Consider the following 23,160-nt stretch of genomic DNA (forward strand, 5'->3'; position numbering starts at 1 on the left):
CAATTAAAATATTTCTTTTATCTATCACACTCATTAAATCACTAAGAAACTTTCTTTCATCTTCTTTCACTTTTCACTTTATTTTTATCCAAACAATCTTACTTTTCCCTTATTTCCATCATTTTTCGAATTCACTCTTTTTTTAAAACAAAAGAAGCATTAGGGCTCTTATACTCTCTCTAGTTTACTCTTTTATTTCTTGAAGTGTCTCCACTTTTTAAGTTAAACTTTTATTGCAACCTAAATAAGATCCAATAAATACGCTTTTCCAAGAGCATGTGAAGTCTGGTCAAGAAATAAGAAACAGTGGCGGAATGAATAAAAAATGAATGCTACCATCATTACCTTTTTGTTCATCTCTAAAACATCTCCAAAAGACTAAAAAAATAGATGAACAAAAATGAATTGAATCTGTCTAGTTACAACTGAAAAATAATGAAGCTATCTTCTACTTATTCTTGAAATGTAGCTCCTTATCTACTCTTAATTTGACCTGATAAAGCCATTTCTGATCATCATGAATTGAGGCAGCTTCACCTAAAAAAACTTGTGACAACTCATCTCGCGAGATTTCGGGTGAGTAAATAATTATTATACTCGTGTCAGTATGTAGATGATACAGCTTCTATGGCGCTGCCTAAGGGCCATGCAGCTTCAACAAGAGCATCGTGGTATTTAACTTTCTTCACTAACGTGATCTGTTGCCATGGATCTAGGCCTGCCAAAACAAGAATCCAGTCAGTGCAGGAAGATAACAATATTCTCAAGATTTTGCAGAAAGATTGACCAAAAAAAAACGAAAAAGATTTCGCAGAAACCATCATTATCATGAATAACTGTTCCAACACCATTACAAAACCTACCGAATCCATCAACAAGCAATGCATACTGGTATAAGAGATCCATGCATAAATATGGACGGTTCCCTTCCTCAACACGTGGATAAAAGGATTTGACATCTTCAATCTTTGTTCGACAAGCTTGCTTAGATGCAGCCTCGAAATCCACCGGACGAACCTTCACAACGGGTGACTTTGGGTCGGCAAAACCAGCCTAAGAATAAATAAAATTATTAGCATGGCAAAGTTGCATTAAATGAAGGGATTAATATCAGTATTTGGTCCAAGGGTGAATAAAGTAATGAATATATACCTCAGCTGCTCGGTCAAAGAAAAATGAGGCAACAAAAAGATTTTTCTGTCCATCACCCCCACCACCATTCCATATCCCAGCAAAAGTGCACTTCATATGTGCACATTTTGACTGGTTAACCTTGAAAGCATTAAGAGCTATGTTTTTGCATTCATTCAAGCTTGCACCAGAAGGATAGGATGAAGCCTTAAACGACTTTCCTCCATAATTGTAAGACCCTGAGGATGTTATAAATAGAACTTATTATTGGCATAAAAATAGAACCAAGCATGCAGAAAACCGAGATAATATTCACCGTTAAAGCCATCTAAGATGCAAGGGTTTCCAAAATCATCTGAAAACTTTAAAATCTTCGCACGAGCTGCTAGCAAACCATAGCCCAAGTAACTGAAAGCAAAATGCTAAAACCTATTGACCATGAAGATGGAATTGTATTACGGAATATCTATCTATCTGAAAATCACTGCCAGATCCCGTAAAATATAACTTCTCAAAATGGCATGTCATGAGCAAGGAGGAAAACCTGTGAACATAGAGGTAATATTTCCTTCCCCTAAGGAACATCTCCTTGACATATGGGTCCTCTCCAACTGATACATTTGGAGCCTCGGCAGCATTTGTTTCTGAGATGGCATATGCCATCTGAACAGATCCACCTCCAAGATCAACTACCCCAACTGTCTCTGAATAATCTCTTCCTAAGTTTCCCAGTAGATAGTTGATAGTCACCTAAATAAAACAAAATGCATGACCATGACTAATAAAATACTGTAGAGGAGAGTGTACACAACATCTTAACTTAATTTCCATTCTGCTTACACTTGATCTTAAAAATTTTAGTCACTTTTGAACCATGCAAATGATTTCTAGCAGTGTATAATTTTAGTTTCTATGAAATGGAATCTAAGCAGATATCATATACCAAGAACTTGAAATAACAGGTTAGAACTCAAGCTTTCCAGGATCCCAAAATTAGCATTCACCAAGTAATCTATATTGTATTTCCAACATGTCTGATATATCCAATCATTGCTCCCATTACTCTTCAAATAAAGAAAAAAACTATTAATAAAAAAAATTGTATTAAGCAGTTGACAGCCAATGTTGAACTTTGTCAAATCTTTACGATACAGACAGATGATGTGATGTGATTATGCATACGATGGGTCATTATACAAGAATAACATGTATGGTGTATAGTGTCAATTGCAAGGCAACCACTTCATTGGCCTCCCAGTGTAGTTTAAAATAAGCAAGGATTTGCCCATCTTTGTGAACATGCATGGCAAAGAAGCTAGTTTATAATATTGATTCATTTAGATCTTAGAAATTAGAATAGCACTTCCAGGAAAATGAATAGAAATAGATAGCACCATGATTAGGAGGAAAATTAACTTTTAGTGCTTAAAAGAATATGTAGGAGAAAAGGCTAGGGAATCGGATACTATGTTTTAAGCTTTGGTACAAAAGCAAAGTAAGATCCAGAAATGTTATATTATAAAGCATTTGATTATAATATAAAGTGCATGCATAAAAGAAAAGAACTCACTTATTACGAAGAATCCAAGGAACATTAGTCATAGTAGTAAATGCAGCACAATCACATTAACCAGAGAGACCCATCTTTTTAGCTTCTTTAGTGGCATATATAACTTCATAAAAATCAGCAACCAAAGCATTCTGAATATCAGGGAAAGCAGAGAAACCACCAATGAATTCCCCATACTCCCACAAAAAATACCACCACAAGCAGCAAGACCAGGAAAACCCCTAGCAGCACCATCAGTACTAGAGGTGCGATAGCTAGGGCTTCTTAGCTGTTGAACGTTGTTGCCTTCGTTGGGCAAGCGGATTGGTCTTGTGCGTGGGGGCAAGCATTGTGCATCACGTGGCTACTTCCAAGAGGTGCAGTGGTGTGTGCAGTTTGAAGATTGAAGAAATTCTACGTTGTAGTGCTTGGTTGCAGTGCTACATTGTCTACGTTGAGGTTCTTGATCTTGCATTGGTACGTGAAGTGGGTCTTCGTGGAGGGCAAGTGCTGCGATAGTGGGTTGGGGGGAGTTGTTGGTGCAGGTTTCTTGCACGCTAACGGGGCAGGGCTCTCCAAAGAGGCTCATCGTTAGAATGCAAGGGGTTTCGTGGCCAAATCTAGGAGGGTGAGTGCGGGTGCAGTCTTGTTGCATTTGTCTACGTGGAGGGCCTAAGGTGTGCAATGTCGACGTGTGGAGCGGGGCAGGAAGCACCTTTTGGTGCAATGCAAAGGTGCAATTCTCCTTGGTGGTTCTTGGCGTTGGACGTTTCCAAGTGTGGGAGTCTTGGAAGTTCAAGAATGGCAGAGGCCTTTGCAGGTTTCTTGATACCTTGGGGTTGTTTGTAAGAGCAAGAAGTGGTTTCAATTAAGAAGTCATATGCTTCACAAGCGCAAAGGAAAACCTTTGGCCAGGCCTTGGACAATACATGTGACATCTCATTGTCCCAATTGTCTACACCTTGTATCAAGGGAGACATGGTTGTTGTTCGGGTTCAAGAGGAAAATTACTTGTCGGGTCTTAAAGACTGCAAGAATTACCTACATGGGAGAACTTTTTAACTAAGGGTGATCATACCCTCCCACACCTTGAACTGATGAAAAACTTGCAGCTTGTGTGGAAAGTTCTCGGACCATGGAAAGCTATACGCTTTGGTAAGGGTTTTTATGAGTTCGAGTTTTCATCTTTAGAGGACATGAGGAGGGTTCTAGGGGTTGGTTCATGGCAGTTATCTCTTGGCTTATTGAGGTCGTTTGCCTGGACAAAAGATTTTGTCCCATCTACTATGAAAACACTAAAACCCAGGCCTGGGTTCGAATTTACAATTTGCTTCTAGAATATTGGAAACCGAGGGCTATATTTTCTATTACTAGAGGAATTGGTACCTCTTTAACTTTGGATGAGCATACTATGTGTTGCATAATTAGGAGATAATTATTTCGTAATTAAGTGCAGATTTCATTCTCTATTTATTAAGACAGATTTGATATCTTTTAGTGATTTGATTTGATTTGTATAACTTTAATTACCTATTATTTCTTGTTTTCATTACCTATTATTTCTTTTCTTAATTAGGTTGTAAATAGTCTATAAATTGAGACTGTAATCACATTTGTAAACACATCTCAGAAATACATTTCATCTATTTCTTTCAACTTGGTATCAGAGCTCCTGACCTAGGAGACTTTGCTTCTGCAATCTTTTTTTTTAGTAGCCTTCATTGTTGCAATTATTTTTATTTTTCTAGGTAGTCTTCACTGCTGCAACTTTTTTTTCTCTCCGTTGACCACCACTCTGTGTCGTTGACTGCCACTACCACCGTTGGCCGCCAACCACAGTCGTTGACTGCCGCAGCCGAAAAAAAAATCCGGCGATTATTTTCCAACCAGGACCACCACCAGTTTTTTTCCGATCTGCAAAGCCCAATCTGTTTTGTCTTATTGTTGTCAACTCTTACTGATATCGGCTAAAAATACAACCCTTCTTAGCTCCAATGATCTGCAGGTGTTGCAAAGCAACTATCGTCTTGATGGAAGCAACTGCCTATAATGGGCCCAGTTGGTTCGTGCTACCCTCAAGGGAAGGAAGAAATTGAATCACCTGTGTCGGAAACCCTCCAGCCAATACCGATCCTAAATATGAAGATTGGGACGATGAAGACTCTCTTATCATGACCTGGTTATGGAATTCTATGACACCAAAGATTAGCCGAAATTGTATGTTCTTCTCCACTGCTAAGGAGATTTGGAAAAATCTTTGTCAGATGTGCTCTATGAAGAAGGATACTACAACATGTTACGAGATAGAAAACAAGATCTTCAACATCAACCAAGGGAGCCTTTCAGTAACAAACTACTATGGTATGTTGAATGGTTAATGGATTGAGTTAGATCAATATCAAAATGTGAAAATGAAGTGCACAAATGACTCTATTACACTAGCACAATTCCTTGAAAGGGTACGAATATTTAAATTTCTTTCTAGATTGAACTCTGAATTTGATCCAATTCGGATTCAGATTTTGGGTAAGGAAAACCTCCCTTCTCTCTCATAAGTTTTTCACATTGTACTAGGGGAAGAAACTCGGAGGTTAGTAATGTTGGATGGGGGCAACTCCGTTGATAGTTTAGCTCTGGTTGTTGGCAACTCTGTTAATAGTTCAACTTTGGCTACTAGCAAGGGCCCTATAAGAGGTTCATTCCCTTCATTTGAAAAGCCTCCTACAAAGGCTAATCGTGATGATCATTGGTGCAGCTATTGTAAGAAGACAAGTTATACTAAAGAAAGGTGCTTCAAACTTCATGGAAAGGAGAAGGTTTTGGAACATACTGGAGGATTTCATTCTTAGGGAAAATGATACAGACCCTGCACCAGCATCATTACCAGAGAAGAAGAATAAGGACAAATATTTTGGGAAACAATATCAGCGAAGGCAACAAGAACTCTAGATGATTTACCTAATGCCTTGAGAAAAGAAAGAAGATCTTGTGTCAAATATCTTATATCCCAATTTGTGTCTACAGAAAAATTTTCCATGCAGCACCGGAGTTTTCTTTTAGCTATTGATTCTATCAGAATCCCTACATCAGTACAAGAAGTCTTAAAAGACAAGAACTGTATTTGAGCCATGAATGAAGAAATAAATGCATTAGAAAGGAATGAGACTTGGGAGATTGTAGAGAGACCAAAAAATAAGAAGGCAATGGGTTGTAGATGGATTTATACACAGTTAAATATTAGTCTGATGAATTTATACCAAAATATTTTAATATGAAATTAAACTCCTACGAGTTTACGAGTCGAGTCTACGGAGCTCTCACGAGTCTACGTAGACTCGCGAGTTTGACAACCTTGTGTTTTAGCATTGCAGGGGTATATGGAGCTATGATTGTTGTACTGGACCAAAACGCTTAGAGCTCAGTGCTTGCTGGTTGGAGCCCAACATTTGAATCAGACAGGTCAGCTCGATTTTGGGCCATGTGATTGGGCCCTAGATACGTGTTAACTCTTTTTTGTATACTTAACGTAACCCTTCGTGCGCAAGGCCTAGGCGGTCAGCAAGGGATAGTAATGGACCTAGGGGTGATTATATTTTGGATTTTTATAGAAACTTTTGTGCTGATTCTAAACCTAATGCTCACACTATTGGTAATACCGAAGATTTTATTGGTACTTATATTCTTGTCATGGTTTCCTCTAAGGAAAATATTATGTTGATTAAATGTCCTGATTATTGGAAATAAAAAAATGTTGTTTTTAATCTTAATGGTAATAGTATTCGTGGTCCTGATGGTTTTTGTGGTGTTTTCTGTCATTCTTACTGGGAGATTATTACGACAGATGTTTGCAAAGTTGTTTAGCAATTTTTTAAACAAAATTGGATTCTTCCATGAGATAAATAGTAATGTGGTCTCCCTCATTCCTAAGATTCAAGGTGTTAATTGCATTAAAGATTTCAAACCTATTGTTGTCAACTTCAAATGTAAGATCATTTTTAAAATACTGGCAGATGGCTTGCTATGGTGACTTTGAGAATCATTTCTCCTAATCAAAATGGGTTTGTGTAAGGCAAACAGATTCATGATTGTATTGGTATTGCTTCTGGGGCTATTACATGTTTTCTAAAAAGGTTAGAGGAGGTAATGTGGCTTATAAAGTTGATATTCATAAAACATTTGACATTCTGAATAGGAATTTCTAATTGTTGGTTTTGAAACATTTGTCAGTTGAATTAATACAATTCTTCTATCAACTATGTTTTCTATTAGAATAAATGGAAGTTCTACTAGGATAAATGGAAGTTCTATGGGTTGTTTTCCTTGTAGTAGAGGTGTGAGACAAGGTGATCATTTATCTTCCTTGCTTTTTTGTCTTGCGGAGTATATATAAGCTTGTGAATGATAAGAGGATTTTGTATATGGCTAGTCCTAAAGGTTATATCACTCCTTATCACATTTTATATGTTGATGATATATTTGTTTTTTTGTAGCGACGGATAATAAGTCTCTTCAAAATTTGAGTATTTTTCTTCAAAAATATGTTCATTTTTCTGGCCAATATGTTAAGAATTCTAAAAGTAGTTTCATCACCATGGATAATTCTACAAGATTCATTATAAAAATTCAAAGACATCTTTCTAGTAGTCACGGTCTTTTACCTTTTAACTATTTAAGGGTGCCTATTTTTCTTGATTCTCCCAAGCTCAGATTTCTTCAACCTTCGGTTGATAAAGTCAAACTGAAGCTTGCATCTTGGAAAGGGAAATCTCTTGCTTATAGTTTTAATGTGTATAAATGACCTGCTTCTCTTCTTAAGCAAATGGAGCAGTGGAGCAGAAATTTTATTTGGACTAGTGATATTATGAAGAAAGGCATATTTATGGTTAATTGGGCTAAGATCTGTTCTCTTTTTGAGAATGGAGGATTGAAGATTAATAACCTCCAGTACGAAAATAATGTTTACCTTCTCAAGCTTACTTGGAACTTTGCTTATAGTAATAAGCCTTGGTCTCTTCTCCTGAAAGTCAAAGTTCTTAAATCTAAGTACCAACTCAGATTGACTTATAGATCCTTTTTTATTTGGCTGGGATTAAACAGTTTTATGACACTATTCTTGAACATACCTCTTGGACTGTAGGTACATGTACTGATATTAATTTCTGGAATGATAAATGGTGTTCTTCTACTTGTTTATCAAACATTGCAGGGACACCTGATGGTTCTAGAACCTTGGTGACTATAGTTTCGCAAGTCTGGAATGGTAGTGATTGGATTATTCCCTTGACTCTGCAACAAGTAAATCATTTTTTTGAACATATCATGATTAGGCAGGAACATGATACTCCCAATTGGATTTTGGAAGACTCTAGTCATTTCACTCTAAAATCTGGTAGAAAGTTTTTCTTGGATCCAGGAGTTCCTTGTGGTTAGGATAAGATCATTTGGTCTCAATATATTCCTCCTTCCAAAAATCTAGTACTTTAGAAAAGTTTATCATGGGTGGCTTCCTACGGATCAACACATTCAGCATAAAGGTTTGCATATATGTTCTATGTGTACTCTTTGTGAAAAGCAAGAAGAATCTATTCAACACTTATTTTTTGAATGTCTTAATGCTTTGTATATTTGGAGTTGGGTTCAGCAAATTTTTCTTAATTCTCATTTCTCTAATGTGGATGATCTCCTTTCTTTTCTTAAAAGCGATAATAGTCATTTGGTTAATTTGATTAAACTTGTTGTGATTACTGTGGAAAAATTAGGTTTAAGATTTCTCACATTTTTTGTGAAGACAATGCATGTGCTGACAAGCTTGCTAACTTATGGTTTATTCATAGAGATCAATTTCATTTGTATAATAGGTTTCCATCTAGTCTATTCTTAAAATTCTTTATTAATGGGTATAGATTATCTAAGTATCGTTTTTCTTAGGTTTTTTATATGTGAGTTTTGGCCTAGTCCCCCATATTTGCTTGTATTTCCTTTCTTTCTTTCTTTTTTCTTTTTTTAATATTTTTTTCATGTTGTGACAATTGATTGTTGATACTTGAGATGTCATCCTAGCTGAGATATCAAGTTTCATAGTGATGCCTACCACTAAGAAAAGTATCAATGCTTTCGACTGCGACGGTCAACAATCCAAGAGAGTCATATGTCTCTTGTGTAAAGTGCAGGTATATCTCTCGACTCAATTAATAGTATATAACAAACCAATAAAAATAAATTTAGCATTTCTAGTTAACTTGTCTCAACCATTGCATCATATCATCACTCCATTACTGATATAATAGTCAGAGCACATTCGTCCCACTGCTTATACAGTTCACACCCAAACTCATTTGTACACTATAATAACCCGTAAATCAAGTATACTAAATAAGGGACAATATTAACTATGGATATGTTTGGACAGGATTCTCCATAAGTTTTTCCAGGAGGGAAAAGATGAAATACATTTTTCTATAAACTAAATTTAGCTTATACACAAATTAAAAAAAGAAATTAGAAATGTTATGAGAAAACTTTTATAAATTAACTTATGCACAAACTAATTTTTAGTTTATGGAGAAATTCTTTCTATTTTTCTTCTACTTATTTTTCTCACCTAAAAGTACTTCTAGAAAAGTTTGTCCAAACAGGCACAATGTCATCCAACTAAAATAGAGCTACTAACAGAATCTTTGACCAAAAAAATAGATACAATACTAAATTCAATAAAAACAGCACATTGAAGGCTTGCAAACTTTGTTTTTAAGACATCTAATCAAAAGATGTATATTCTATAGATTAAAAATTGGAGAAATTATTATCTTAGTTCCTACTCTCTTAGTTTGCTTTATATTTCTTATTTGACTGATGAATATTCATTTTCAGAAGGTGATATGTAGTCCCTCATTGGTAGTCACCTTCACAGCCTTTTAAAATTAACCGATGTGGCATGACTTATTGACAGAATCCTCCACAATAAAAGTATTATAATTACTCTAACTAAAAGTACTGATTGTATGTCTAACTGCCACATCACTAATGGCCAAATCAGTGATTAAATCCAACTCTCCATAAATTAAAGGGCAATGTCACATTACAACAACGGAGCATTATCCAACTAGATTGAAATTTAAATTTTTACAAACCTAAGAGTTACATTGTCAATGACTTAAGCATTTATGCTAACTTACGAATTTCCCCCACCTTTCATCGTATAGACTACAGATTTCTCTTTTTAATATATCTGTCAGTGACTATAAATGGTTTTTATAGTGACTGGTTACTACATATTTTCAGAGATTAAAGTGCTCTTTAGAGCAAATGTATTGTAACTATCAATACGATGTCACTAAAGCATGTAATTTGCATATTCTCCTCTAGTCTAAATTTGTTCAGCAGTTAGAAACGTTGACTAAGATTATATAGCATACCCATTGAAAAGCACCTTCTTGTGTTCCATCCAGCACTGTTACCGAATCAGACTCAGATTTTAGAGTGCTTCTTTGCTTAAGCAAATCCCGAACCTTGTATTCACAAATAGTGGAAGCAACATAAGTTTAAAAGGTTAAGTATGCTACTACATCCAAATAATATCAAACATGAGACAAGATGCAGCAAGCAACGTTTACCGCTTGCAAAATCCTGTCAGAGGCATCCCCTTCCAAAGCCCTCAACCCTGCAGTTGCCTGCATTAGCATATAAAAAGTTTCAGATACCCCAAATGAATCTGAATAAAAATAAAATATAACAACACACACCCCAACTCTGACAGGTGTCTTTGGCCGAAACTCCCGGGGAATTACACTCTCAGCTTTATCCAATAGAGTAATCAAAGATTCAGCTGCCTGTTCAGGATTCTGTGCATAAGCACTCAAACCAGGTTTGATCTGCAACATCATAAAAAGGTTACCACCACGCCAAGGTTATAAAAAAGGTTCGTGATCGTGTTTTTATCACAACACCAAGGCTTTTCGGAGTGTCTGCAACTACATTGGGCCTCTTTTGTTTGAAATTTAAGAATATATTTCTTTTGGAATTTAAAATCTTGACATCAATTTTTAAAAATTCAAGGAAACTGTTGAAGTAGATACATTAATATTATATTTGTAAAAAAAAACAAACAATTGATATAAGTAAAACTAAACAAAAGGTTATAATTACAAACTAAATATCAAAAGTAAAACATATTGAAAATAATAAATAACAAAACAATAAGCATGCTTTATAATAAAACTAAATTGGTCGTGTTAGGCCAGGTTTCGGGCTTAACATACATAACTTATCACTTTACTCATAGGAGATTGAATCAATTTGGGTTGGTCTGGGTTGTAAAAAAACTCAACCCAATCTCTTTGGGATGGATTATGTTGTTGAGTTATCCAATCCAACCCAATAAGCATCCCTATAGGAAAGGTAGTGAAGTATAATATAAGTTGCCTAACAATTAAGAGATAAAATATAAGTAGCTAGCTTATAGTAAAATATGTTTTTAGTCCCTCTAAAATTCTCAAAGTTCAGTATTAGTCCCTTTAAAATTTTATTCATTTTTAGTTCTTCTAACTTTTAAACGTATCACTTTTAGTCCTCCAAGTGGTTTAGATAGCAATTTATAAAAGAATACAAAGTGATTTAGGATAATGCTTTTAGAGTTAAAAGTGGGGCGTTTCAAGAGTAGAGAAAGCAAAATCATATTTTAGAGAGACTAAAACTGAACTTTTAAGTTTTCAGAGAAACCAAAATCATATTTTATCCGTAATTTATTTTATGGGTCTATTTTAACTAGTTTATTATGAGAGAAAAATAAAAAAAATAATTAAATAAATTTTTCCATAAGTTAAAATTAGCTTATACCAAATTAAAAATAAGGATTTAGCGAAAGTTTATGAAAGATTTTGTACAAATTAACTTATGCGTAAAGTAATTTTACTTCACAAAGAAACTTAATTAATTTTTGCTTCTTTATTTTCTCTCCTAAAAGTATTTATGGAGAAATTTGTCTAAACAAACCTAACTCAATTCAATATTTGTATGTTTGGACTAAAATATGTTTTTCTATTGTGAAACTTGTTGAGATTAAAGATCCAAGCAAAACTTGAAGTGATTTGATTTGATGCTCTCAACGATTTGATGATTGAAGTGATGAAGCGTTGATCTTGGAGTTGAAATTGTTAGAGTTGTAATTTTTGTGGTTTTAGAATTGTAATTAAGTTTACATCTTTGATCTCGGTTAAAATTGATGAATTGGTTTATAGAAGTGTTAAGATCCTTTATTATAATGCTTAGTTTTGTTTTAGTTTATTAAAAAGAGTTTTAGTAAACTAAAATGTTAAACTTGCTATTTTTGCAATTTAGAACATCTTAGTCAACTAAATTCTCAAATTAATCAACTCAAATCACTTTAGCAATTTAATGAGAAGTTGACTATGTTTTAGTCTATTAAACCAAACATTTAATCAACTAAAATCATTAAGTGATTTTGACTAAAATCTTATTTTAGCCGGAAAACAAGTCGTGCAACTTCATTTGTCTCTGTTTTACTTACTAAAATGAGCTTTAGTTGGCTAAAACTACCTGATCTACAAAGTTATAGTTCCTACTCTTCTTAAATATGAAATAACTCAAAATCTAATCGATAAATACGAACACCTGAAATTTTTGAAAAATAAGGAGTAAGATTTTTGCATTTTGGAAAACACTTTTTTGGAGCTATTCATCAAGAATTATTGAATCAAGATCATAGATGAATCACCTTACTTTGAAGATCACCATTCTTTCTTTGTTTCTTGGTTTGAGTTGAAATTTTTCCAAGTGATCTTGTTGCATAATCTTTTCCATATTTTGAGTTGTATTGTTCTTAATTAGGGTGGTCAAGATAGTTTGATTGTTGTACTGACCAGTCCTCGAACATCGACGTCAGGGATCGACATCGGGCATCGTCAACAGAGGGAGAGATCGGACGTCGGTGGTCTGAACAGCTATAGTGGGCCACGTAAGGTGGACCCCAGAATTACACTAGTTACCAGTTAAAAACATTAGATACAAGAGGAAGCCCTAAGGCACGAGAGATCCATGCATGTGGTGTGTATAGCGCATTCAGGCGCGGCACGAGTAAATAGTCCTTGGAGGCTCTAAGGCCCGTTAGAGTTAGGGTTCCCAAGGAAAGTTGCATGCATGGCACGTGAATACTTAGGGCACCCACATAACAGATGGCCTCAGAGACTTTGTGCATGAGTTGGTACCCAGGCGGTCATTTTGTTAGTCGTTGCACTCCAGTTAAGGGAAGTCATATGTGCCAGATTACGCTAAGATTATGTAATAGCAACGCAGGGACGTTCTCCAAGGAACCCTAAACATGGGTAACAGAACAAAGGTAAACCTTAGTTTCAACCTATATAAAGGGTGCTAAGAACCCTAGCAAGGTACACAGTTTCTAAGACTGAAACTACTTTATACACTCATTGTTTCATTGCCCTAATACTGACTTCAACGTCGGAGTGCAAACGACCGTCAAGGCGCCCTTTGTCTTTGCAGGTGAGGGATTCTTCAACCAAGGAAGTTCAATTCTCAGGCGGAGATAGGAGGGTCAGAGACTGCCGTTCGAGTCAACCGGCGAGCGAGTCAATCGGCGAGAACAATTGTGATAGAGTTTCACAAGTGATGTTGTAGGATTCAAGATCTTTTGTTGTTGTATATTTTCTTTTTTTCTTGATAAGATCTCATAAACCTTGAAAATTTAGTACATTGGCTTAATCAAGTGATTAAGCAATAGGATATAGATCTCTTCTAAGGGTGAACCAATTCTCGTATTTTTCTCTTAGTCTTGTCTCGTACAACTCTTAATTTCATTGATTTGCTATTATATGCTTTCTAATTTTAAAGAATATAGAATGTAGCATTGCCAATGATTTAATATGAGATTTTATCAAGAATTGATTGATTCAAAGATTGATATTTATTCATTTGCAAAAAAATTGAGATTTGTAAAAAGTGAGATTTATAAAAAGTTTAATTTCTTCTCTTGAACTCAATCTAATGCTAACAAAACCCTTGAGAAAATTTCTTAAAAACATGAGTTAAAAATTAGAGTCATTACTCTTTTTTTCTATCTCATTTTCACTTCATTTCTTTGTTATCTCTTCTACCACTCCAAATCTACCCCAAATGTAAAAGGCTTTTACATTTAACTTTCCTAAAAATTAAAAATTAAAATGAATAAGTGAATTTTAGCTTATATAACAAATTCGATTTTTTTTAACTTTTATCTTTACAAGAACTTACTGACCAGTTTATGTCACATTTCCCTTCTTTATTAACCGAGCATGCAAAATTCAAGGAAGTGATTATCACATTGAATAAATCATCAATTTCATCCACAAAAAGTATTATTATCTCTCCTATGTAGTCTCTAAAATAAATAAATTATATAAGTAAACCTTCAAGCATTAAAAATTATTTTAACCAGTACTTGAAGTATTAAAAAATAACTGTAACTTAGCCTATTTATAAATACATTAATGGGGACTAAATGGGTGGATTCTTTTACATCTTATACTTCACCTTACACCTAACTAAATATTTTAATCATTTTTAATTTTTTAATTTTAAAATTTTAACATTGGCTATATTTTTATTAAAGAGATTTTTTTTATTTTTTTAAATACTTTTTATTACAAAATATTATTAATATTTTGTTGTGAGTAAGTTAAAGAAAGTATCAAAATATCATTCGAGATAGATAGTGGAATACTTATGAATTAAATTATTGATTTACTCTTACTAAATTAGAGTAAATAATTTTGAAGTAAAACGCAAATCCACGATTTTCACTCACCTGAACGAAAAGCTCGAGGTCATTCCCGACGGGAACGAGATCCAAGTTCTGGTCGAAACGGAAGACGTGGACACGGCTGCCTGAGCTTCCAGCGTCGAAGATGACGGCGAAGGCGGTTTTCCGATCGGGGGCGACCTTCCGGTGCGTGAGGGCGTAGTCTTCGATGGACTCATTGGAGGAGGCGGAAGGCAAGGCGTAGAGCACGAGCGTGACGAGGAGGAGCGGAACCGCCACCATGAGGAACGCTCCCCGGAAGTGGTAGATCTTGTCTACTATCGACTCCGGCGGCGGCGACCGCCCGGAGCGCTTGATCATTTTTGTTGTTTCGAGCTCCAGCTCGGCGTCGAGGAGTTCGGCGGAGGACGAGGAGCGGAAGCGGATCTGGGAGGCGGAGGGCGAGGGCGAGGGCGAGGGCGGCTTCAACAGCACGTGGAGCGACTCCAGTGCTGGATTCGAATCGGATTTGAAGGATGAGAGGCTCTGGGAAACGACAGCGTTTGGGGAAAGGGGAATGCGGGTGGGTGTGTCGGTGTGAGTGGGGATGAAGAGGGAAATGATTGATGGTATGGGAATGAAATGGGAGAAGAAAAGGGAAGAGATGAAAGAAAGTGACAGTGTCTCTGTGTGTGTGTGTTCGATTTGGGAGGGGGAGTGGTGGAGAGTGTGTCAGTGCGCGTGTTTTGTCTGGGAGCGGTGTTTTCGCGAGAATGTGTTTTCGTTGTAACGGTATTTTGTGTGTGAAAGGGAAATGGAAGTAGAATTACTACCAACTGCATCCGAGTTCAACTCACAATGGAATTCTGTAAAAACCTTAATTTCTTTTCTTCTATTTATGTAATTTATTTTATTTCATACCGTACTATTAATTATTCAAATTTTGTGCCTATATTTTTAAATTAGCATAATTTTGGTCACTTCGTAATTGGAACAAGTGACGTTATAGTATGACATAAAGGATTAAATTAACATTTTGATTTAAAAATTTAAAGGCTTAATTATAATTTTATAGAGACTAAATTAAATATATTATATAAATGTAAGACCGAAATAAATAAATTATAAATGCTTGAACTAAAGACTTAATAAATTATATAGTTAATTGTTTATTAAAATATTTACACTGCCTTTATATTTATTGAAATAATATATGAACAGAAAATAAAAGAGATTAAAAAAAATCATCATTGAACTTATCTTTTTATTGTTGAGAATAGTGCATCATGAGAATATACAGGATGTCATGTAACACTTCATAAATGAAAAACTAATATCTGAAAAGAAATTAATATAAAATAGACAAAAATTATTATCACATAAATTCAAGGTGATTGACAACTTTGTGTTTATATAGTAAATTCAAAAAAATTGTTTAAGGGAGTGGCTTGGTTAAAATATTTGCCTATAATTAAGGATACAATATTGCATAAATTAGTTGTTTGGGTAACACTTTTTTATGAACAAGAAAAATATATTTATTTTTATGTGTTCGGTTCTAGTTATGTAGTGGAATATTATGAATAGTAGCTACAACACTTTGATTATCACAATACACATTCGAAGTGTGAAAGGAAACTCCAATTGCAGTGAAAAGAGTTTAAATTCATTATAGTTCATATGTTATTTAAGTTAGACTACGATATTCAGTCTTATTAATTGACCTACCAAGAGTGTATTGTTTTCTATACCACCAAGATACAAGATTAGGACAAAGAAACAATGTTGTACCAAGAGTGGATCTCATATCATCCAAAACAGTTGTTTAATCAGCTTCACAAAAAGTCTAGAGAGAAAAATTTGTTATTTATCTTGTAGGTTTAACATTATTGCATAGTGTGTTTAAGATATCTAAGTATCCTCTTGACAATTAACAAATGAGAGTCAAATGGATTTTGTAGAAATTGACAAACTTTTGTTGATAGCAAAACTTTCTTGATAGCTAAGTTCTTGTGATGGTGACATAAAGGGTGCTCCAACAAAATATATGTACAAATTGGATAAGTTATAATGGCAACCTTTGTTTGTTTTAGTAAGTTTACAATTAGTCATCTAAATCTTGAATGTATTTGTTTTTTTTAAGTGCTTAATTTTAGTAATATTTCATATTAAAATATAGGCACTTATGAGAATTCATTGCTAACTTACATATGAAATAATTCATAATTTATGAATTTATACATTTTTACATTTTTTATCATCTTTATTTAAATAAGAGCATTATATTCTCAGATTTGGTGTCAATTGCAAATTTCTAGGGAAGATTGGAGACTTGAATTAAAGAGGAATGATTTGAGCTAAAAAAAGAAAGCTGAAGGTCCCAGAATGGAGAAAAGTGCTGAAAAAGCCAATTTTACAACAAGAGATTCTCGCTCAAGCAAGATATTCTCGCTCAAGTGAGAATGCTCCATAATAGTTTTCGAAAATCGACGTCTTTCTCGCTCAAGCGAGAGAATGCGTCAGAAATATTGGGCATTTTTTATGTTTTATTGCTTAGCCCATCGGCGCGACACAGGAAGCGACCTAACCCTAAAAAATTAGGTTAAATAGGGGGTTAGAGGTTCTTGTGTACGATATTGAGAGAAAAACACCATTGAGTGAATTGTAACTCAATTGGGAGAATGAAAGGTGCTAGAAGTATGCGTGGCTAACTCTATCCTTTGGGATTGGGAGTAATATGGTCGAACTCTTATGTATTGAGGTAATATCTTATATATTAATATTTAGTTCTTATTGATTATTGGTATTGTTGTTTTACTTCTAAATTTCCATGACAAATTGAGAATTTTAAATCTGACTGGAAAATATTTTTAGGGTTCTGACCTAAACAATAATACTTAACATATTTGAGTGTTAGGAATAGACTTGAAATGTTAATTGCTATTAACGTCTGAGCTTCGTTCTAAGTTGTTCTTATAATTATGCGAGGGATTGATAGTTAGAGAACATTCTTAAGGATTTTATATGCGAGGAATCGATATAAATGAATTTTATACGGGCATCAATTTCAATCAAAGAACTTAATATTAACATGCTAATTAAAATACATGAGAGTGAGAGAGATAAAACCTAATCCCTATTTTTCCAACTTGAAGCAACTAATTATTTTTCTGTTTTCTGATTAATCATTACCAACACAATCACTTCAACACTCTTTTTAATTGTTTTGTTTCATATTTAGATATTATTGTACTCGATAATTTATTATTCCTTATGGGATCTATATATGTCACTAGAGACAATTATTATTTCTGACAACGCGATGCATTTGTCGTAAAAAATCATCAAGTTTTTGACGCCGTTGTCGGGGAACAACTTGATTTTTGAGTATGAATTCATAAATATTGTAAATATTCTATCTGTTTTTATTTTTGTTAATAGTTCTTACTTTTTATTTATATTTCTTTATGGTGTTTATATTAGTGATTGTTTTTATTTTGCTTTATTTATATAATTGTTTTATTTTGTTTATTTTATTTTATTACTGATTTGATTTTTTATTTTATGTTAATTTGCATATTTGCTTTTATTGTGTTAATCTTTATTTTGGAATTATTTGTTTTTAATTGTTCTTAATTTATTTTTAGATTTTTGAATTTATTTGTTTTTATTTATTTTCAGATTTAGTTTGAATTGATATTTTTATTTGTTTTTAATTTAATTTTTTTGTTTTTTAGAAAAAAAATATTTTTGTTTTTTTTACTAATATCTTTTAGCAAGAAAGCAACATGGCAGAAGAACAAGCATCATCTCCTAGGGGGACACTTGGAGATTATGTCATGTACCAAAGATCAAGACATTTTTCTAGTATTGTAATATCTGTTACCGCCAAGGCCTTGGAAATAAATCCGATTTTCTTACTCTCATCAGTGCCTATCAATTTATAGCAATGGAACCTGAGGATCCATATTCACATTTGGATTACATTTTATGAATTGGTGGAAGCAATGGACTTTAAATCAAATGATGTTGATCATGTTTGTATGCACTTATTTCCTTTCTCATTGGCAGGTAAAGCTAAAGAGTGACTCAAATCACCTCCAAATAAGAGCCTCACTAGCTGGGAAGAGGTAGGGGAAAAATTTCTGCAAAGATTTTTTCCAATCTCTCGCTACATCAAAGCCTAGTCTAAAATCTCTATGTTCAGAAAAAGGGGCGGATGAAGTCTTCTGTGAGACATGAGAAAGATTTAAAAAGATATTGAGAAAATGCCCAAATCATGGGTTTAAAGATATTGCTCAACTGAGAATATTTCTCAATTGTCTCAAATCTGACATAAAGATGCTCTTAGATGTTGCAGTTGGTGGCACAATGATGGCTCTTGGTGTAGAACAAGCGACAAGGATTATTGATTCATTGACACCAACTGATTATCAAGTCCAACATGGTGGACAAGGTCTTCAGAATAAAAGGTTGATAGAAGATGCACTCTTGGCCAAAAATAAAATTCTGACACAGCAGATTGAAAAACTAACCGCACAAATGGCTAAATTGCCCAAAAAAATTATATGTTGTTCATTCATCTCAAAACCAAAGCCAACCAATCAGGTGTGATTTTTGTGGAGGTGATAATCCTAATGGTCACTGTTTTTAATCAGAACAATTCACCTGAAGCTGAAGATACATCTATTCTTAAAAGAATGAGTAAAGTTGAAGACGCCCTAGCAAAGATTGTGATTGCGCAGGAAAAAAGCATGGCCACGATTAGGAGTGTAGAGATCCAGACGGGACAAATGACCAAACAAATTGCACAAATTACAAAGGGACTAAATGACAAATTCTCAACCAACACCATTACCAACCCAAAAGAACATCGTAATAATGTAGTAATTGAAAAAGAAGAAAAAAATGAGATTGGGGGGAAAGAGAAGAAAGAGAAAATAAAAGAAGTGAGGAGGAAAAAATAAAGGAAATAAATGAAAATAAGGAGAAAGGTGTTATTGAAAAAGATTTATCATATCCTCATGCTCCTTCAAAAAAAGAGAAGGGAAGAAATTTTTGTTAGACTGCTCCCTAAAAATTATTTTGCAGAAAATTGAAAGCAAGATTCAACACTTGAGAGATTTCAGAAGAATATGAGCTATATTGAAGAAAGAAATATAGAGATGGAGGCTAGATATAAAGCAATTGTTTAGAAAGGCTTGCCTAAAAAATCCAAGGACCTAGGGAGTTTTAATCTTTCTGTGTCTATAGGTTCTTTATCGGTGGACAATGCTATTATCAGATGTTGGGGGGGGGGCATTTGGGTAGGTATTGTAAGTGAAATTTGAAATCATAGGAATAGGGTTGTGTTTTGAGAATGAGCGGGTAGATCTAGTGGAGGTCTTTATTGTGGTGCAAAGGAAGACTTGGTCTTAGGTCATGGTAAAAGAAAGATTGGTTGTTTTCTCTTACTCAGACTGGTGTTTGGAACTTCAATGTTGTATGAGGTATTTGAAAGATTGATATTTGGTGTTTCTTATTTAATGTTTTTGCCCAGGTTTGAAAGTTGTGATGTGTTTTATGCAGATATCCTTGGCTTTTTCTACCTGGCAGGGTTGGATTGATGTGTTTGCCTTGGGTTGCGATTGGAAGTTGTTTGTGTTTTGTGCAGGTTTTTCTAGTTTATGTTTCCTTCTCACGAGATCAATTGTTGTTTTTGGCAATTAGTTATTTGACGTAGGTTAGACGGTTGGCAAAGACCTTGTTTAATTGTTGAATTTTGTGTCCTGTCCTGAGGGTGTGTTTCTCTGGTGGGTTGATGTAAGTGGAGATTTTGTATCTTGTTCTGGTATGTGATTTTGGGTAATGTTCTTGGATCCTTAAGTGATTGGGTTCAAGAAAACTTGTTTTAGTTTTTTACATAAGGATTGATACACCCATGAAGTGCCTCATTTTATTTTATTTATTCTTTACTGATAAAAAAATTATTATTACTTCTAATAATATATCAATATTCACACAAGACGTGCAAGACACATGAACATGCTTAGATGGATGTCTTTCACACAATCAAATTATTATGACACAAAAAAAAGACGTATTCCCATAAAATTCTACTTTTCTCAACATGGAACTTTTTTTTAGGGAGATTTACACTTCCCTTCTACCAAATAAATACTTTATTCTCTCTCTTCATTTCTCTCTCACTCTACTTGTACTGTGTCAAGCACACTGGTAAGGTGTTCCATCTTTTATAATTTCAAGTATGTTGCCATGTCTCCTATTGTCCAGTCATCTTGCCTTTCTGTTTTTTTTTTTACATCTTTTAAGGCAAGAGAGTAAGTGATCTTCAATTTGTCTTTTCTGCTATTTACGAAGCTAAAAAGCTTTTCTCTTATCTGGTATATCAGAGTGTATCCTTTATGAAGATTTTGACACATGAAGTTTAAAATTTGATATTTCCCTTTAAGATGATTTGTACAATAAGAGATTATTAGTCTTATCATAAATATCTAGTCTTATATTTTATATATTGTTATTTATACTAATGATTGCTTGATGTTAGATCTAACAATAATCTGAAACTTTAGACAGTACATTATTTTTATCCTCATATCATACGTGGTATAAAAATCTCTGTTTTTGTTTAGGGTCTCGATTTTTGGACAACTCTAAATGAGTTGCTCCACCATACAACTGCCAACGTGGTACAAAAATATATTATTTTATTTGAATTTTGAGGCCAGGAAAAATCTGAACATTTAGTGTTTAGGGTGCAATAGAATGTGAAATTAGGTTTTATGAAAGGGGCTAAGTTTAGGATTCTTCTTCTCCACCACATCGTCTTCCAGTTCTAGGTTTTAAGAAAGGGGCTGAGTTTAGGTTTATTCTTCTCCACCACATCATCTTCCAATTCATCGCAAGCTATTTGTTCGAAGTTGTCCGCAACCTTTATGTGCAGCGGCGTTTGTCGTCTCCTAGGTGCATGTGTTTTGAGGGTGGTTTGGCGATGGTGTCGTCTTCGACATCCTCCTTTCATGGTGTTTGGGTGGCGGTGTCGTCTTCAGCATCGTGTTTTCATGATGGTTGGGTGGCGTTCTCCTCTTGGACATCCCCTTTCAAAGGTAATACATTTATTTTTTTCATTTGTTTATTAAGTGAAACCTTAATGTTGTGTGACTTTTGTTGTTGGGTCATTCCTGTTATTTGTCCTGTGGTGACCCTTGTATGAGCTAAAGCTGATTTTATCCACAGACTATTAAGATAAATGTATATTCGTATTTCATGTTGGGTTTACTTTGTGGGTCTGTATTTCACTATTATTGTAGTATTTTATTTCATAGTAGAATGTTAGGATACACAAAGAAAAGGGATTGGTGGAGAAACTCAGTTAAAGTTGTCCAAAAATCGTGACCCATTTTTCTGGAGTATGACTTGATTTTTTGTGAAAAATATTGTTGTTGGAAATATGTGTCTTGGTGTATAAATAATGCAGAGTGATTGTTTGGAATGTTAGGTTCATGAGGAACCAAAATTTTAAGAAAATTATGTAATGTTGACATGGATAAAAAAGGTTAAAAGAGAGTGTTAGTGTTATTGTTGATGTTGGTTGGGGAGGGATGCGAGGTGTGGAGAAAGTGGGTTAAATCAGTTTTTTATAGGCCATCAAAGTAAGATAGTGTGAAGTAACCACAATGTTCACTGAATTTAGAGGGTTGCAGTATGTGGTGACCCTAGTAGGAGTATGTGGTGACCCACATTACAATTCCTGCACAGACCTAAAGGGGAACTTTTTTTTCAAATGTCAATTATGTTCGTGTTGGTTAGGAAGGGACACGAGGTGGGGAGAAAGTGGGTTAAATGAGTTATTTAGAAGCTGTGAGAGTAGGACCTTGTGAATTAACCACAAAATTTAGTCAAGTTAAAGAGTGACAGTATGTGGTGACCCACTTTACACTTCCTGCACAAACCCTGTGAAACTTGTTATGGAAATATGAAGTGAGTGTTCATGTTTGTTGGGATAGGCATGATGTGGGGAGAAAGTGTGTCAGATCATAACTTTAGAGGGCATGAGTGTAAGGCAGTGTGAAGTGAGCATAAATCCAGTAAACTTAGAGGGTTGTAGTATGTGGTGACCCACATTACACTTCCTGCACAAACCTAACAGAGGAACTTTTTCTTGAAATGTCAATTGTGTTCGTGTTGGTTAGGGAGGGACACAAGGTGGGGAGAAAGTGGGTTAAATGAGTAATTTAGAGGCTGAGAGTAGGATCCTGTGAATTAACCACAAAATTCAGTCAGTTAGAGAGTGACAATATGTAGTGACCCTTCAGGGAATATGTGGTGACCCACTTTACACTTCATGTACAAACTTAGTGAAACTTGTTATGGAAATATGAAGTGAGTGTTCATGTTTGTTCGGATGGGCATGATGAGTGGAAACTTTTTCTGAAAATGGAAAGTGAGTGTTCATGTTGGTTGTAGTGGGGCATGAGGTTGGGACTAGATAGTAATTTGAATATTTGACACCACTGAAATGCGCATCAGGTCATTTGGTTATTTGTACTATAACTTATTCTAATGTGTTATTCAGTAAATTTGTTATACATGAAGATGTTTTGAAGTCATGTTTATTATTTCGTTGCAGGTAAGAAACAACACACTCATTAAATTTTGACGGATGGGACAATGTATTAAGGATGAAGTTTATGAATGACACATGTACAGTTTTGTTATGTAATCTTGAACA

At 34.5% G+C, this 23,160-nt stretch overlaps 1 protein-coding gene and 1 pseudogene across 5 annotated transcripts; both read right to left on the reverse strand.

Moving 5' to 3' along the window:
• Window positions 1–300: 300 nt before the first annotated feature.
• LOC137837326 (apyrase 2) lies at window positions 301–15,286 on the reverse strand. 5 transcript variants are annotated; one of them, XR_016520499.1, is made up of 9 exons: window positions 14,496–15,286; window positions 10,423–10,551; window positions 10,294–10,350; window positions 10,110–10,188; window positions 1,676–1,881; window positions 1,448–1,560; window positions 1,153–1,370; window positions 864–1,053; window positions 301–718 (listed from the first exon to the last, which is right to left on the reverse strand). XR_016520499.1 is itself a non-coding variant. In XM_068646305.2 (9 exons), the coding sequence occupies exons 1-9, from the start codon at window positions 14,808–14,810 to the stop codon at window positions 603–605; spliced, it is 1,416 nt and encodes a 471-aa protein (XP_068502406.2). In that variant the 5' UTR covers window positions 14,811–15,286; the 3' UTR covers window positions 301–602. The 5 variants fall into 5 exon arrangements, 2 of the variants coding, with proteins under 2 accessions (XP_068502406.2, XP_090157665.1); XR_016520497.1 differs by having other exon boundaries at window positions 10,096–10,188; XM_068646305.2 differs by having other exon boundaries at window positions 1,448–1,539; window positions 10,096–10,188.
• Window positions 15,287–18,609: 3,323 nt separating this feature from the next.
• LOC137838950 (small nucleolar RNA R71) lies at window positions 18,610–18,715 on the reverse strand (annotated as a pseudogene).
• Between the last annotated feature and the right edge of the window lie 4,445 nt (window positions 18,716–23,160).

Source organism: Phaseolus vulgaris, chromosome 4, assembly GCF_051622355.1.
Source record: "Phaseolus vulgaris cultivar YP4 chromosome 4, ASM5162235v1, whole genome shotgun sequence".
Classification (NCBI taxonomy): Eukaryota; Viridiplantae; Streptophyta; class Magnoliopsida; order Fabales; family Fabaceae; genus Phaseolus; species Phaseolus vulgaris.